This window comes from Triturus cristatus, chromosome 7, assembly GCF_964204655.1.
Source record: "Triturus cristatus chromosome 7, aTriCri1.1, whole genome shotgun sequence".
NCBI classification, from domain to species: Eukaryota; Metazoa; Chordata; class Amphibia; order Caudata; family Salamandridae; genus Triturus; species Triturus cristatus.
The window spans coordinates 1,686,321,600-1,686,340,100 of record NC_140590.1 but is presented as its reverse complement, the minus strand read 5'-3'; the positions used below and the strand labels follow the sequence as shown (position 1 = coordinate 1,686,340,100).

At 46.9% G+C, this 18,501-nt stretch overlaps 1 protein-coding gene across 1 annotated transcript; it reads right to left on the bottom strand.

The window, feature by feature from the left end:
- Positions 1-212: 212 nt before the first annotated feature.
- LOC146812735 (adenosine receptor A1-like) lies at positions 213-15,775 on the bottom strand. Its single transcript, XM_085615194.1, has 2 exons — positions 15,441-15,775; positions 213-876 (listed from the first exon to the last, which is right to left on the bottom strand). The coding sequence occupies exons 1-2, from the start codon at positions 15,773-15,775 to the stop codon at positions 213-215; spliced, it is 999 nt and encodes a 332-aa protein (XP_085471320.1).
- Between the last annotated feature and the right edge of the window lie 2,726 nt (positions 15,776-18,501).

The following is an 18,501-nucleotide window of genomic DNA, read 5'->3' as shown; positions in this document are numbered from 1 at the left end:
AGTGTGGAATTTTTGGCACATAAGCTCGAATTATTGGGGTAGTGATGGAGGGGCGATGAGCCCCTTTGATCAGAGATGAGGCTAGGTTGTCTGCAGACTATGTGAGGTCTTGTAGAGGGTCGGTGGTCCCTTTTCTCTCAGCAGCACTGTCTTACCCTACAGAGTGTATCAATTCAGCAGACGCCATGTTTTCTGGGGGACAGTTGACTTGGTTAACTCTTTACAGGCCGTTCAGGCACCTGCACCAGGCTCACCACCGTCTCCCCCATCCGTCGTCGCCAGCACCTCAAGGCATGGCAGCAGCTGTCCCTCGCCTCCTTGTGCGTGAGGAAGACGATGAAAGGGTTAAAGACTGCACTGCAGAGAATGAGGCTGGAGGTGAAGGGCACGGCCCAGTAGGGCACCTGGCAGGCCGGGCAGTAGAGGAAGACGCAGTTAAGGGCATTGTAAGGGATCTTCAGCAGCACATAGGCCAGTAGTGCCACCAGCATGTTGGCTGTCAGGCGGCGCTGGTTGCGCTCATGCAGGCCCTCAGCTGCGCTTGCGCCGGCAGCCACACGCGACTGGCGCCCAGAGCCCACCCTCAGCAGCATCAGCAGGTAGAGGGCGGTGGTGACCAGCACGGGCAGCAGGATGCAGACCATGAAGAGAACGTACACCAGATAGCTGAGGTTCAGCACCACCAGGTACTGGCAGACCACGCGCAGTTGCCCCCCTCGTGTCAGCCAGGTCACCCCGCTCCCGTTGGCAGCCGCCTCCCGCAGCAGGTCCTGGTTGTTGTATCCGAAGACAGGAACATAAGCAAAGCAGATAGCCAGGGTCCAGCAGGCGACGATGTGTATTGCAGCACGGGTGCGAGATGCTGATGTGAGGTACCTGCGGAATGCAGGGAGAGAAAAAGAGAGTTCAAACTCATTGCTGGGTACAGGGAATCCCTCAAGTTTTATTTTTAATACCTCTTCTACCAGACAGCACAAGCTGTCTAGTTGCAAAAGACCTTTTGTGGGCTTCTCAAAATTTACAGCAGAATTATAGGCCTCATTGATTGTCATTGGTTTGCTTTATTGTCATTCATTTTTTTGCTTCTTATAATATAGCTTGCATCCCTTTTATTCTGTTTGTTCCTCTCCTGGAACATGGCCTTTTTACTACCCTTTTGAGAACCTGACTTGTATCCTTCCACTACTCACTTGCAGGGAACTACATTTTTCTCTTTGCTTAAGCACTCCATTAAAATGTATGTTTTTCAGCTCGCTCCCTTGTGTGCTCATTTTCTTCTCCTCACCCCATTCCCTCCCTTCTACTCCCCCACCACCCGCTCTCCCATTGCATGCCAAACCTCTTTTGGACCTTTTGTATATTTGTAGTTTGTTTTTTGCTTTGGAGGGCTTGGCAATTACCTTTTACTACTGTGCCACTTCGCAAATCACACTAACTAAATTTCAGTTTTTTATTCACTCATCCAAGTGGTGTCTAGCATCCTGGATTGGTAAATAAATAAACGAAATGGTGCCCATTTAATTCTCCATGCGTGTGCATGAGCTGTTTCACATGCACTGGCATTTGTCATCACGCATCCACACAAGCGGAATACCCAACTACTGGCAGAAGCCGGTGACATTTTGCTTTTTTCGTGAAGAAGCGTTTTGCTTTTTTCCTGATGCTGCACAGCATTGACAAAAAGAATTTTCAAATGCAATATTTCAGCAAAGCGAGACTTTTTGGCCATGCCATTGCTAGTTTTTAGGTCGAGCCTAGTGTTGCAGCACGCATGCGCTGCACGCTCTGCGAGGCATGCAGTAATAGAGTATGGTGTGTAAGCCTCGCCCACTCTCCTCCCATATTTTTCATTGGCTCATGTCATTGTCCTTGATAAATGCTGGCTTCAGATTCATTATGAGGCTTGTTAGTCCCACCTTGTTACCGCCCTGTCTATATTTGGTACCGCCCATAGGGACTGGCTAATTTACTTCGCTGGTTAATTAGTGTGCGAGCACTATTTTCTTTAGTAAATAATGTGGGACAATGGCGGTGCTTGAATTTGCAGTGCGCCCACACAGCACTCGCAGGACAATGGCGGGCGCTACTTGCATGCGGAGAGGAGCGCGCAATGCGGGCTTTCACTTTAATAGTGGCCAACACCCTCCTCCCAGCACTCCCGGGACAATGGCGGGCGTTATTTGTATACAGAGAGCGCAATGCGTGCTTTTACTTTAATAGTGGCCAACGATCCCCCAAAGCACTCGCGGGACAATGGCGGGCGTTATTTGTATACAGAGAGCGCAATGCGCGCTTTTACTTTAATAGTGGCCAACCCCCTCCCAGCACTCGCGGGAGAATGGCGGGCGTTATTTGGATACAGAGAGCGCAATGTGCACTTTTACTTTAATAGTGGCTGCCAGTAGCGAAGTACCTGATGGGTGATTTTTCAAACTTGAATTCAAAGTGCGGCACCCACTTAGGGACACCGCACTCTGTTTATTATTATCATTTTTTTAACTTTAAGCCTAGCGCTTAGCTGCTGCACGTCCCGCCTCCCCAGGGTGGGCGGCCTCCTGTTCCGGAGTGCAGAGGTACCGACTCTGAACTGTGTGACAGGTTTTCTGGGAGGAACCAGCGGCCCATGGCCCAGCGAGTCTAGCCGTCCGAACGAGTGAGCACCCAGGCCAGAGGCCTGCCCCACGACACACTGATGAGTAGACTTAGAGCCAGGTACTCATTCTGGGTGATCGGTTTAGGAAGCGCTGGGCTGGCTGCGGGATACCGCTTACATTGTAACAGGATCCAATAGTGGTTTCTGCTGGGCTCGGCTAGTGGGGGCTGTCCTTTCATGGCATCAGAGAGACTTTCAGCTAGTTCTTGTTCTCAGCCACCGACTCTAGGTGCTCCATTACTTGTGTATTTGGGACAAACACATGTATCCGTGGAATTATGGGCTCACAAGGCGGTTGTTTAATATTATCTAATCATATGGTACACCATTTAATGGTCTTAGGATGGTGAAAGGCAGAGTAGACTCCCCGGAAAACGAACCCATCAAACCGACCCCTGCAGGTGTCCACTGACCCATCGACTCCCCTTCCCCCTGACCCCACCCCAACAGGGTCATCCGCTATAGTGATCATTCTGAGCCGCAGTTTTAAAGCTGGGCCCCAAGGAAGGGAGGCGCCGGATTTCCACAGAAGATCATCAACAACACATAACTAGGAGGCTTTTACCTGGTCAGTGCTTTTGAAATCCTGGCGTGGATTTGGTGCTCCTGGAGCTGTGCAGGGTGTCACTGTTCACAGTGAGAAATAAAGATACAAACCCAGCTTGTGTGCTTGTTGTTCTAGGCTGAAAACCTAGGTTTAGAGTTAGAGAGAGCGGCTGCCTTTCTTTAGTGTATATTTTATACAAGTTGTTGTTATGTCTCCCGTTCTGCACCCAGGCTGGGGCTGCAGAGCCCTGTGGGGAGAGGACGAAGCAGCAATAGGTTGTATCTGTAACCAGCAGTAGGAGGAACCACAGGACACAGCTGGGCCCGATAGAAAGGACATTATTAGATATTTGGGCACACCCACACCAGGGGCTGACTACAACCACTGCCTCGCCTCAGGTTGCTTACTAGTTAACTTGATTTTGCCGCGATGTGGCACGTGGGCTGACGTGCTGGCATGTTGCGGGTGCTTTGATGCTTTGGACAAGGTGCGTGGAGCTTCAAGCAACTTGTTGCGGCTTGATGTAGAGAGAGTGAGGAAGGGTCAATGAACCCACCTCTCCGGAGCTTCAGGACCCACGAAGCTCCACTCCACAAATGGGCCTGAGGATCTCGGTACACACCTGTTGTCCTGGCCGGTGGTCTCTCCTGGCTGCTCAAAGGTGGGAACCGCCAAGGAGCAGGGGGCTGCTGAGCCGGGTCTCTAGTGATGAAATCCGCTGCCAGAACTCGAGCTTGTGAATGCTGCGACAGTCTCCCCTGGTGTGCTCGCTCTGCCCTTCCGCATCCACTTTGACAACGCTTGACTGCACGGCCACTTTCCTCTCATGGAAGTCAATTAAGGGTAACGGTTGCTCAAATGTTTCATCAGTGTCTGCGTAGGTGTGTTGTGCTTGTGCCTAATCATATGTCAATCTTATTAGGGGTGCAGGCGCCTGCAGAACCTCAAAACTGGAGCAATGCACATCAGAATTTCAGTAGTTGTACGTACGTAGCTACTACATCACCCCGTTGTAGGGATAGTGACTTAGTGTGACGTCCCAAGACCACTGGCCACCAGGAGCTTGATTGCCAGGTTCTCAGTGAAAAACATTTGCATAAATTATCAAGAACCCTCCTTCTCACGCAGGTTAAAGTGTGGGCGGGCGTCTACTTCTGAAAGGACTAGTAAAAGCTGTGTTATATAAACTTGTGTTCCCTTGTAATGTAACTGTTGCTAATGTACAGCGCTGCAATTTGTTCGCATCGAGTATGCGCTGTATAAAACTGAAAAAAATAAGTTACTTAACTGGGCCATTAGCGAGGATAAAGGCTGCACGTGGGCCATGTGCAAGCAGGATCGATAGCTAATCACAATCTTATCTGAGCAAAAAACACTAAAGGAATGTCTCTTTAAAACACGTAGTCTTGGCAGCACATCATTAACAAGCATTTGCAATGCAATAGGTCTCGCATTTGCAAGACCTTGAGCTACTGGCATTACAAATGACAAACCTTTTATCTATGTGTTGGTTTTGAAATCAGATAAATAAAAGGCCTTGTCATTTACAATGCCAATAGCTTAAAATTTCGCAAATACGAGACCTATTGCATTGCAAATGCTTGTTTATTGAAGGCACAAGTCAGCTCAGGGTCTGGTCAGACAGTCTCCTGCAGTTCTAAAAAATGCTGCACTCTGATTGATCAATAGGTGTCGCTATCACGCCACTAGCTGCTCCAGGAAATTGACATATGCCATAGTGTGGTGCGCCACCGGGTGTCACTACTGCTGCTATGTCTATACGGCAGTCTAAATTATAAAACACCAGATGGTGCAATACTGCAATTGTGCCACTTGATGTCAGTATTGTATCGGTATCTATGTGTTCCCACCAGCGTCTCACAATTTAAGCAGTAACTCATCTGATGTACACCTACAAAAGCAGTTTACATTTCAAGAGAATTTCGTACAGGCGGAGGTTTCGCAGGGTACATGGAAAATGTTAACCCAAAGCAACAACAAATTTGAGAAAAAATGTATATATATTTACTGCTTCATTGGAAAGCAAATTCTAAATTTAACAAATCAATGTACAATAATTAGCAAAATCTTTAAGGTGCCGGTTTGTAAGTAAGTAAATATATATTATGTGATAATTGAAATAGTGATGTTCGGCTTTGTTTTCAGGAGCTGAAATTTATCAGTGGGGGGAAAATGTCCGGTAAGTACCAGGACATGCTGAATATTGGGTGGTAACCAGCAAGGAAACTTTCATGCACAAAAACAATACAACAAGGCATTTTCCGCAGAATGTATCATGCATAGAAAGAGGAAGTCGCAAGGAGACATATTTCTGCTTGTTACGCCTCTCTGTGGTAGATGTACTGATTTTATGATATTCCACCTCTACAAACCTTAGTAAATCCGAAATTGCATGAAATCTAAGGGTGGATGCACAGGAATGACCATGATCCACCCATAGAACCCCTACCACTAAGAAGTGTAACGCAACGCAGCACAATCTGCTACACAAGACCCCGCAATTCAGGCCTTGCGTGGCTTTGTAAATCCCAAATAAACCTTTGCTTTGCCCTGCATCACCTCGCACGCTGCAAGGGCAACTCAAAGGCTTAGTAACTCTAGCCCCTAATCTGCACCAGATACTACATCTTCTGGAAACTGCAACAGAAAAGGTCAGGACATCTTTCAAATACAGTGGTGACAGTCTACAGATGATGAACACTGGAAAACTATTCACACACCACAATAATCAAACGCTACAGCAGTCCAGCAGTGCTGTCAATAACACAGACTACGTCAGGAGGCAAGTTCTGCTACATAAATACTGCCATTCAAACACAAAACATGACTGCCTCATAGGCTAACAGAACGGAGATAGTCCTACTTCTCTTTCTTACTTAGACAGGATTTTGGGTAGTCTTTCTTCCTTGTTTTCAAACTTGTCTCAGTCAAACATCGGACTACTACCCTCCGTCATGATGCCAAAGTCTACATAGTCTGCGCCTCCTCTCCGACACCCAGGTCTGGATCCACCAATAGATGCTCTCTCATGAGCAAGTTGAGCTGCTATGCCTCCAACCACCACACCCTCTTCTTCCAACACCATCTGACTCGCTCTGGAGAGGAAAGTCCCCTGGTGCTGCTCATGGTCACAAGATACTTGTTTAATGGCGTAACCATAGTGATAGCAGGAGCATTGTCATCTCCTCTGGGTGCTCTGCTATGGGTGCTATAAAACATGTGGAATACAGACAGGACCCTACAAAGGCCTTGTCATAGTCAACTTAATGGAGGCATCATACTGCACACACCCCAGCGCCGATCCTTCTGTCCCCGTCCCCATTGAATGTTTACTGCCTGACGCTCCATGGACTATTTCAGAGCTATTCTTATCGTAAAGGAGTTTTCCTGCCACATCTCATTGTCTCCACAACTCTGTCTTTATAACACTATCTCCATAGTGGAGAGGTGTGGTGCAGCGGCCAGGGCAGCTGACTTCAGAGCACAGGGTTCACAGTTCGATCCCCGGCTCTGGCGGCAGCTCAGCTCAACACCATGTGACTCTGGGCAATAGCTCACTTAATTTCCACGACGGCCCCCAGCACCTTGAGACCCGTAAGGGTGAGTGGTTTGCGCTTTACAAATATGGATTTTAGCATTGCCCTTAAATGTGGCACTATTAACTGGGACATATTGCCTCAGCTTGTAACTCCCCTCAGGTGGCTCCCAGTCCTTGCCTGACCTTGCCCACCCTCCTCAATAGTTTCCTCCAGCCCAGTAGTCTCAGTTGACACTACTTGCATGTGGGTTTGAGGGTGGGCCGCCCCAGAATAGCCCTCCAGGGTCACAGGACCATCATCCTTCTCACTACTGACCTTCTCCCCTGCCAGAAATGGCTGCCAATTAAATCCAGAAACTTACTGCATTTTTATGTAGATCCTTAACAACTCTACACCATGTTTTGGAGATAGAGGGCGGGGTCTTCATACAAACGTTTGGAGCCACTCAGGTAGGATGTAAGTTCTTTATTTTATGTTAGGCCTTAGGTTACAACAGGCAGGTCTTGTCAAGGCCCCACCCTGCCTCCAGCTGTCCCCGTCTCCAGCTTCCTCTGCAAACCACACACCAGCATTCTATCACTTCAGCCACTCCCAGCATTCCAGACCGCAGCTCTGCCATAACAGGAAGGGGAACACACAGGATATCACAAAGGTACTCTTGAAGAACTAACGTACATCTCAACAAGAGGCTACCCACTGAAGGTGAAGGACATCTTTATCCACCCTTCTCTCCTAAGGCGAGCAAGACAAAATCATCACCTCTCCCAAATCATCCAATTATGAACTTGTCCGAATTGCCCCAAACGTGGCTACACCAGGAAACATCTCACTCCTTCCACCAAAAAGGCCATTATCAATACCTCCTGTAATCTAGGCACTGTATGCTCCTTTTTAAAGGAGGGAGTTACTCAAAAACCCAAAGGCCGACCCAACCTGCATTGAAAATTATCGGCCCCTTCCTGGCCTGTCTTTCATGGTAAAAATTATGGTGGTGTGTGTAGTTTGTGTAGTTAAACAATTCAATCAATTCATCTATGAACATAGGGCCATGTACAAAACTTCCATTTTGCATTCCCTAAATAGCGAATCCTATGAAATTGCTATTTAGGAAATGTAAAATGGAATGTACTAAAATAGCGATTTCCTAACAGCAATTCTTACAGGGTCGCTATTGCTATTAGGAAATCTCAAATTTGGAAATGCAAAAGCAGTCGTACCTATGGACATCTTAAAAAGAAAAGAAAGTGGTGCACGTGTAAAGTAGGCCTGGGCGGAGTTCGTGGAGTTCTGCTATGGAGAACTCCGCGAAGGGACCCAAAAACTCTGCCATGCTACGCAGAGTTCCACAGGCGGCAGAGTGCGTTAGGTTTCACCGTTCATGCTGATTTTTAGCACCGGGTGTTTGTGCGCGAACAGCATCATGGGCAACGCAAGAGGGCGCTGCTTTTTTCTGCTGCTTGAGTAGATTTTCTACTTGAGCAGCAGCTTCATCAACGTGAACGGATGGTTTCTCAACGCAAGTGGTAGCGACCATAAGCGACCACTTGCGTTGAGAAATCTCGCTGGGAGGTGCTCTAGGTAGTGAGCACGAGCGAGGAAAAAACTCCTCAGAACTCCATGGAGCACGGAGTACGGAAAACTCCGCAAACTCCGCCAATGGAGCAGAGTTCACCGCCCAGGCCTAGTGTAAAGCACTCTAATGCCCTTGGGGCGAGTGCGCGCACATGGCAATACAAAAAGTTAATTTTGGGTGCCTTTTTCCACTGTGCACATAGTTATCATCAAATTGGATTCAGTGGTAATAGCATTTCCTAAATGCTCATTTTGCATTTAGGAAATGCTTTGGACACGTGCTTTGGAAATCACAAATAGGGAATCCCTATGTGCGATCTCCTATTTTGGTAGTCGGAAAATGCCATTTTTATGGGGTAAAAATTGCAATTTGTGACCGCGATTCTGCTTTGGTACAAATGGAAAGCCTATTTAGCATTTCTTAATGGCCCGAAATAGCGATTTGGTCCGTTAAGAAATTATAAATGGCTTTGTACATGTGGGCCATAGAGCCTTAATTAAGTATTAATCAGAGGTCCGCTCAGGGCGTACACTGAAACAGCAAGCATCCGAGGCAACGACTACCAAAAGGGGGACAATAAATATGTATTCTAATCTTCTTAGGCTTCTTGATATTTCGTACATATTGCTGAACACCCTCTCCCCATATTTTGGTCCTGGTAGATGTTGTCAGAGTGCTTCAGATCCTATCTACATTATTGTTGTGGGGCAGCAAAAATAAATGACTAATTGTAGCACCCTGTACAAGTGCCCTTTGGCATCAGGAGGATCAATTTTAGCACCTACCTTATTTGAACTATTTCTTGAAACTTTTGTGAATTTCCAAGGTTCTCTGGATCTCTCATGTATGTATTTATATATGTGTTGGTATTTGGAAATAGCGAACTTGGCTTAAGAGAAAAGGAGCGTTGGACAGGGGAAGTGACCCAAGGAAGGTTAATAATCTTTGGTTAAGGGCTGACTATTGGGTCAGGAGAAGTGGTTATTGAAGAGCTGCGTCTTCAGGTTTTTACTGAATTTTAGTTCAGGATCCTGGGAGCATGAATGGAGGAGGCTTGCCTTCTGTCTGTGTTTTACTGCTGCAAAGCTTTGTCTACAGTCTGGAGATATCTAGGCTCCATGGTCCCTCAGACACGGTTCGTTTGTTTGCCAGGTGAGCTGGGATCTTGCCGTTGAGGTCTTTTTTATGTGATTCATCCGGTCTTGAAGATGATTTGGGCGGGACGGGGTAAGCTATTGAAGGTCTTTTAATGTGGGTGTGATGTGGTCATATTTCTTCGAGTCCTTGATCAGCTGGGCTTCTGCATGTAGGACACCTGTCATGGGTGCAAAGGTGGTGGTGGAGAGACAGCTGAGCATGGACCTGCCTCTGAAGAGGTTATTGGTAGATACCTATCTTCTGCAGGACCTCAGTTTCAACTCTTCCTTACATCACTTAAGTCTTCCTCAATATAGATACAGATGCTGGTAATTGTCATTCACTGAATGGAGTGTACCCGTCACTCTGATTTCCGGCCAGTCACTTCTCCACTTAACTAACATTTCTTACTGGCACACATTGAGATGGGCATCCCTGAGTATGTAAAGCCATCCTATTTTAAAGGTTCTGGTGTGTCAAACTTCTGGTAAAGAAGCAAGCCATTGGCTGACCTTCAGCAAATTGTACCTGAACCTGGGTAGTAAACTTCCACATTTACAGCCATTCTGTCCAATACAGCAATTGCATTGCATGTTACTTGCATGGTGCAAAGGGAAGGCAAAATGAATCAGACGTCCTTTATAACACCTGCTTGTTTCTGACATAGGAGGTAGTGATAGCCTGCTGTTCCATGTCTGCTTGTACTGTCACTTTCCCTATAGACTGCGTTGAAGTGGTATCGCCATGTTTAGGTGGTAGACACCAGATTAGAAATCTCAGCTCAGCAAATCTTAATCGGGTTGTTGTTCCCAGAGTTCAGAAAAAGAGATGGGGAGTTAGAGCTGTCTCACTCATGGCAGCGAGGCTCTGGAACTCTCTTCCTCATTAACGTACGTGTCTGAAGATGCACACTCCCTTCTGGAAGGCATTAAAGACCTGCCTTTTACCCTGTAGGGAGATTTTCAATTCCACTGGTGCATTGAAGAACCAGCCTATGACCACTGAGCAGTATAGCAGGACTAACCTCTCAGCACCTTGATGCCTATGGGCATTTGTGCGTTCATATAAATATGGCTCATGCATTTGTGCCCAGAAAAGTGCCAGCCAGCCAGCAACTTATCTAGCCCTTTTTCTTATTTCACAAGGACAATTTTATAAAATGACATAAGTCCACTTGACCTCTCGATGCACTTGGAATTCTCTTTTGGTTTTTGACTGCGGGAAAGAACAATTGCCACAGGTTAGACAATTTGCAAGCATTCATCTTTCGTCTTTTGGGTGTTTGATTGCTAGAGGTATGCCTTGAAATGTGAGACTGGTGCAGCTTTCGATGCTTACTATTGCCAATGTTTTTGAATTCGAAAAAGTAGTAAATTTGCACCCATTCAAAGAATAGTTCTATAGGTGCAGAATTACTACTTTTTTGGTAAACTGGTCACTATATATATTTATGATCCAAAAAATAAACAAGTTAAAACCTCTTTATGAAATGAGAATGACAAGAAAAATGGACACAGACATAGCAGATCTGACTGAGGGACCCCAGACCCAACTACCAAACCAAGAAAGGGGTGTCACACCCCAAACATCCCCATTAAAGCTATGCCCCTGTCCGTCCCACCTGGGACTGGTAGTACTCCCTAGGAGCTCATGAAGACAGCCACATTCAATGTGACAGTATGGAGTCCCTCCCCTTGGATCACTTACTTTAATTATATTTTCACTGCACCCGCTCTTCTTCATTTCTGCTATGAAATACCTTGATGATAGAGTTATCAAATTGGTGCATGTGGGCAGAGCTCCAAGTTTCAGCTCCTCAACTTTTAGAAACTATATTATCAAGTGACTGATAGCCCTGTCTATTAAGTCCGAGTTGCAAATAGAGGAGGGTGTGCAAGCAATTTAATAGAATGAGACAAGCAGTGGGTTTGGCTTGACTCTATCAATCTATCCATTACCTAAGCCATGAAAATGCTTGGTATGTATATTGCGCAACCAACATAATGTAAAAATATGATATAATCTCTTTAAAATTAAAAAAGTGTATTTCTTCAACATGCAAAAGTGTTTTATCTTATTACATTAGATTATATCGCTGCATAGAGAGCCATTTATTAAAAGTGATAGTTTTTAGAAACATTCATGGCTCGCCCCAATGACAATGGAGCAACAGTACAGTCTATTAAATCAAACTTAAGAGGTTCTGTACTTAAACGTGCGCTAAAATGTGATGATAAAGAAAAAGGAGGCTCTGTGAAATAAAATGTTTGCCTAAGATCACACAACTTGGATAAGCAGAGAAGCTAGTATAGATTCCAGGTTATATGGTTTCCCATTTTGAAATTCAGCCACCAGATGGGTATCTCTCTGTCTGTCTGTCTGTCTGTCTGTCTCTCTCTCTCCCATTTACAACAAAAGTCACTGGTTTGTCATTTAATCTTGACATGGAAATAACTGATATGGAGATAGCAGACCCAACTCATGACCCCCAGACCAAACTACCAAGCCAAGAATGCATTTATTTGGGGTTGGTCAGATCCCAAACACACCCCTGAAGCTACGCCCCGACTGCTGGCCACAATCAGTGCCTTAGTGTTACTGTGACTGCTGCAGTCATGTTTTCTTGCTTATTCTACCTGTGCTTAAAGGAAGTGCCTGCCAGCAATGTTTAAAGCCTCTTTTACACATCTTGCCTCTCAAGGCGAGAAAGTCTAGATTAGCTTGCTCAGCCAAGAACGTTTACATCCTTGTTACAAACCAAAGTCTTCTTCCTTTCTCCTGCTCACAGTCTCTAGCACATATTCTCTCTTTGCTTCCTCCAAATCCAAGTGATTCCCAATGAAAGCCTGTTTGTAGAAAACTACAAACGTGTACCTTTCCTTAGCAAAACTTACTATTTTGGGGCGTCTGATGAACCTCCCTGTTGGCAAATTCTGTGATATTATTATTTTGTCATTAAAATGTTTTAAGACTTAAAATGTGGTATTCGACATCCTAATCTGTACCACTGGCAAGTATTGGCTTACCCTATTCCTTGGCTGAGCACTGTGTCACAACCACATGGCTGAGCATTTCCTCCCTCTAGAACATTTACCCCACCTCTGCTTGTGACTGGCCACTGATACGCGGTTTTCTAGTTTTTTTCCAAGTCCTCAGGAGATATAATACTGCCACAGGACACTAGGTGGCACTGCTGCATTGGTATATGTTGCTTTAAGTGCCTCAGCCAAGGCACTAATAGGACTGAACACAACAGGTCACTGCTGTACCCATATGTCTGCTTCTTCTGACACATCATCTACAGCATTGTATAGCTGTCCACTAGGTGTCAATAGTGCACCAGCGTCTGATTGCTTTCTGGAGGACAAAAGCCAATGATATAATTTGTTTAGACACTGGGTGGCTCTGAAACATGTTTTGTGTCTGATCCCCTCAATTCCTCACCTATCACTTTACCCTACAGTACTGGTTCATCAGTAATAACTGCTATTAATGTAACAGGCATTACCGATGCACCCTGCCTGGCTGGTGCTTCCAGGACCTTAGCAAAATGTAATAGCAAGTTGTTGCTGAAAGCTGACAACAGTGTCTGTTTGATCGCTCATCTCAGCCAGTAGCTACGATTATGGGACTGATCACTGGGTATCCCTGCCGCACCAGAGCCCCTTTGATTGCAGAAGGTTTTCTACCAATTGCACAGTGTGGCTAGTGCTAGTGCTTGCAGCAAGGTAAAACCATAATCTTAGAGTGTCCCCTCGTGGCGAGACCGAAATACTACAGAAGGCTTGAAAACTTCATTTCATCTTTGTATGGGCAGCCTTATTGTCAAGAAATCTGTTATAGTGGCTGAGCACAGAACTCCACTTCTCCAGTCCTATCCTCTGATTGCCAAGAGATGAGCCCTCTTACCAGGAGAAATGACAGAGCCGAGATAAAGCGGGGATGCGGAAAGAGAAACACAGGGGTAGGTCCCCAAGGCGGAGAGCAGGTGTGGGTCAGGAGGGTAGAAGTGGAAGGGATATGGAGATGGATAAAGGTAAATACCATCATACGAATGAGTATGCAGTTACAGAGCAATGGTCACTCCTTGAAGCGCCTGGGTTTGCTTCTAAGATTCAGGATGTGTGTTCGATTTTATGGTCCGAGCGTCAGAGGCCGTGTCGTCAGAGTCACACACATTGATCACTGTGCATTTGATTTTTAATATAATACCTGAAATCATCTTCGAACTAAAAGGTGTTTTGCTGACTGGTAGAAGCTGCTGACCAAAAAACTGCAGATTTCTGTTATAGGTTAACATTTCCAGGTACCAAAAATAACTCCTCCTTGCCATCAATCCATGCCACACAGGGGGCAAAGCACACACGCGACCAGCGGTGCAGGGGTTATGATGTGCAGGCAGACAGGGAGAGAAGGAGGCAGCATTCTGGGATTGTGGTTCAAGTTCATGTTAGGATAAGTGGTAAGGTTATGGTTTAGGGTCAGAGGTAGGTTAAGGGTGTGGTTGGGAATAGCACCACAAGATGTGCATGGGAATAACAGAGAGAACTGCACACACTGGGGTCTCATCTCACCACCAGAATACCCACAATTAGGAGGTGGGGTGACTGCTAGCTGTGCATGACATTTTTGCTAGGTTTAGGTTATGATAAGAAATGGGATTAGGTTTGAGGACTGAGGTAGGTTAAGACTGGAGCTGAATTTTGGGAAGTGTTAGTGTTGGAGCTTAATTTGTGGTAGGAGTTCTGGTTGGAGTCTGGCTACGTGTTCAGTTGGGATTGGAGGTTGGCTTATGGTTGGGATTCAAGTTTGGATAAGTGTTGGCGTCTGCGTTCAGGATAGGACAAGAGTCTGATTTAAGATGAGGACTGGAGGTCAGGCTGGGGTTGGAGTTTGTGTTCGGTTAGGGATGGAGTTCAAGTTGAGGTTGAAGTTTGGGTTTAGTTTAGGACTGAAGATTTGGGTAAGGGTGGAGTTTGAGTAAGGGTATGTGTTGAGGCTAGCTTTATGATTTGAGGTAGGCTATTGTAGTTTGAGTAGGAGTTGGAGTTCTGATTAGGGTTGGAATTGGATTTCGAGATATGGTTGGATTTGTAGTTTGAGTTACGGTTAGAAAGGGCTTTATGTTAAGGTTTGCGTAGGGTAGAGATATGGTTGGGACTGAAGTTTGGGCAGGGTTAACGCTGGAATTGGGTTGCAGTTGGGGTTCTGGTTTGAAATGGAGCTAAGTTTGGGGCTGTGGTAATAGTAAAGTAGGGAAAGGAGTTTGAATTAACATTGGAATTGCAGTTCGACTTAGTGTTAGAGTCTGCGTTCAGGCTAGAGTTTGAGTTAAGGTTAGGACTGGAGATCAGGTTAGAGTTTGACTTAGGGTTAGGACTGGAGATCAGGCTAGAGTTTGAGTTAAGGTTAGGACTGGAGATCAGGTTAGAGTTTGACTTAAGGTTCGGACTGGAGATCAGGTTAGAGTTTGACTTAAGGTTAGGACTGGAGATCAGGTTAGAGTTGGACTTATGTTTAGGACTGGAGATCAGGTTAGAGTTTGACTTAAGGTTAGGACTGGAGATCAGGTTAGAGTTGGACTTTAGGTTAGGACTGGAGATCAGGTTAGAGTTTGACTTAAGGTTAGGACTGGAGATCAGGTTAGAGTTGGACTTAAGGTTAGGACTGGAGATCAGGTTAGAGTTGGAGTTAGGGTAGGAGTTTGGATTTGGAGATTGCAATAGACTTGAAGTTTGGGTGAGGCTAAATATTCAAGTCAGTTTTAGGATTTGAGACAGGCTATGTTTGGAGTCTGGGTTGAGGACTGGCTTCGGTTTAGGGTTGCGTATGGAGTTGCGATAAGGTTGAGTTTGGGGCTCGAGCTAGGGTTAGTAGGTTTCTAGTTTTAAGATTTAAGCTATGTTCTGGTTGAGGTTTTTTCACATACAGATTTTCAGGCGATGACAGAGGAGGGGAGAGCACTCTCACCTGGCTGGTCTGGACACCCGATACCAGCGGTCGACGGCGATGGCGAGGTGGTGCAGGGAGGACACGATGATCCAGCAGAGGCTGGTGCAGGTGAGCCAGACGCAGGCCTGGAAGGGCAGCACCACCTGGGCGTTGAAGAGCATGGCCATGGGGAAGGACAGCAGCCCGATGCAAATGTCGGACACCACCAGCGATATCATGAGCATGGTGATGGCGTCACGCTGGCTCTTGCGCAGCAACAGACGCAGCACCAGGGCGTTGCCCACCATGATGACCAGGCTGAGGGCCAGGCAGACAGGCACCGAGACCCCCAAGAGAACCTCGTAGTACAGCATGGCGCGCCCCTGGACGACGGTCCTCCAGCGGTGGTCTCCACGTGCCTTCACAATGGCCTCGTTGTGGCTCAAGCGCTGTCAGTGGGCTTTCTGGGTCTCGACCAAGAGGTCTCACTTTCTGCGTGCCTCAGATGACAGGTCTCTCTGCGTGCCTCAGATTACAGGTCTCTGCTTGCCATAGATTACAGGTCTCTGTGCGCCTCAAATGACTGGTCTCTGTGCGCCTCAAGTGACAGGTCTCTGTGCGCCTCAAATGACAGGGTTCCACGTGCTTCAAGTGACAGGTCTCTGCGTGCCTCAAGTGACAGGTCTCTGCTAGCCTCAGATGACAGGTCTCTGTGCGCCTCAAACAACAGGTCTCTGTGCGCCTCAAACAACAGGTCTCTGTGCGCCTCAAATGACTGGTTTCTGTGCGCCTCAAATGACAGGTCTCTGCGTGCCTCAAAAGGCAGATCTTTATTTTCCTCAAACACCAGGTCTCTGAGTGTCTCAAAGAACAGGTCACTCTGCGCCTCAGATGACAGGTCTCTGTTCGCCTCAAACGACAGGTCTCTGTGTGCCTCAAATGACAGGTCTCTTCATGCCACAAATGACAGGTCTCTGTGTGCCTCGACTCAATGTGTCTGTGGCCCTCGACCGACACTCTCCATGTGCCTCCAGTGACAGTCTCTGTATGTCCCGAGCGATAGACTGTATGGGGTAGATTTACAAGCCCCTTGCGCCACTTTTGCGTCACTTTTAATATGGGTAAAAGTGACGTGCCAGCAGCGCAAGGCGCTTGTAAATAAGCCTCTATGTCTTTTGAACGACGGCCTTGGTGTGCCTTCAGTGACAGTTCCTGCCTGTTTTCGACGGTGGTCAATGTGTCCGTCCCCAGCAGTCTCTTTGGTCTTCTGCAGACTGTCTCCCTGTGATTCCAGCGTCGGTCTCTGTTCCTCACGCAACGGTCTCCACGAGCCTTGGGTTCGAGTCGCTCTGTGTCGCCGCAAACTGTCTCTGTGCCTCTCAAAGAGCTTTTTCGCAGGACTCACATGGCTTCTGCTTTGTGCTTCTTGCCGGCTGTCACTGTTCCTGAACCGAATTTGTCCCTCACTGTGTTGTCCTTTTACTCCTTTACTGTATGTCTCTGGCGCTTCCAAGGAATGTCTCGGCGGATCTCTGATGACCGAGTGCCTCTCAAAGACACTTTATCGTGGGCTCCGATGTTCCCTCTTCCGGCCTCTGCTCACGGTCTCTATGTCCCAAACTTCGCCTTCCACTGGGACTCTGGTGTCAGTCACTCTCCTGCAAGTGGCTGTCTCTCCGTGCCTCTTCGAATGTTCTACATGTCTCTGAGAGGCTCTCTCGTCGTCCCTCGGCCAGCCGCCTCAGTGGGCCTCACTGACAACCACTGAGTGCCTCTCACTGGCCGTCTAAGCACCTCACTCTGACTGTCTGTTTCTCTCTCCTGTCTCTGAGCCTCTCTCTCGCTCGTTCTCTCTCTCGCTCGTTCTCTCTCTCTCTCAGTCTTTCTTCTGCTCCGTGTCTCCCTCCGTCTTGTGTCTTTCTTTCTCCCCGCAGCCTCCCCTCTCTGACCGGTCCTCTCTCTCTCCCTCTCTCTCTCCAGTTCTCGCTGCTTCTCTTATCTCCTCTCTGTCAAATGACAATTCAATGATTTGTTTTATCCAGTGCAGGAAGGCATCTGTTCTGTCAAAGCAGAGAGCCCCGCTCCACTTGTAAAGTTACACCCCACACACAATAAGAGACATCTTTGTTCACCATTAGGTTTTTAATTCTCACTTCCAGACACAAAAGCCAGGAGAAGCACCAAACTGCACCAGAAATACAGCTCTAGCCAAATCCAGGTGCTGGACATCCGCACTATGCCAGGCCATAGACCCCACCCCCACACCTTTCTCATGGCCCTGCTTCTAAGACACTCGCCCCCGCCTGCCCCTACACCTTCTTCATTGACTCTGTCTTAGACCCTATGATCAGCTGTAGACATCCAACCCTCACCAGCACTATCAGCCTTCCCAATTCTGCCCCCAGTGCTTAATTTGAGCTGGTGCTTGCTGGTGGTCAGCACCAGCACTTGATTCTCAACACCTGCACTTATAACAGTCCACCATATGGTGGCGCTGTTTGCCTACATTTGAGGTTAGCATATCAGCAGAGTGTTAAACAATTAAATATATACTACAAAATAATAATACCAGCTTGTCTAGGCCATTCTGACAGACTTGTGTGGCCTCCTATAGTCCAAATTGTTAGAGTTATAGGAGCGAGCTGCTGATTAGAGGTTGCATGACATTATGCAGTGCTGGCATGGGCATTGGGTGGTGCACGCTGCAGTGGTGTCCTGAGGAATGCCCTATGGGCCCTTGCACATACTTTTTTTTTTGTTTACAACTTAAGCACTGCCTGCCCCCTTCCCACAGGAGCCCAATCCTGCGTATCTCTTGCTACTCTGAATTAGATAAACTCCTGGCAGGCCTTTTCCAACTATGCCCCCAGGATCTGGAGCAACATTCCTGTATCCATCAGGACCACCCAAAGATGATTATGGTTGTCTTTGACCTTGTGCAGCACTCCTCTGCTCTTTGGCTAGGTTTGCACTACAGAAATATCAAACACTTACATACATGGCCACCTGGCCAATTTGGGTTCCTCTGCCTTTGAAGCATCCGTAGCTTGAACCTCAGCCCAAACCTTTTGATTCAAATTCCCAACTCATTGGTAAACCT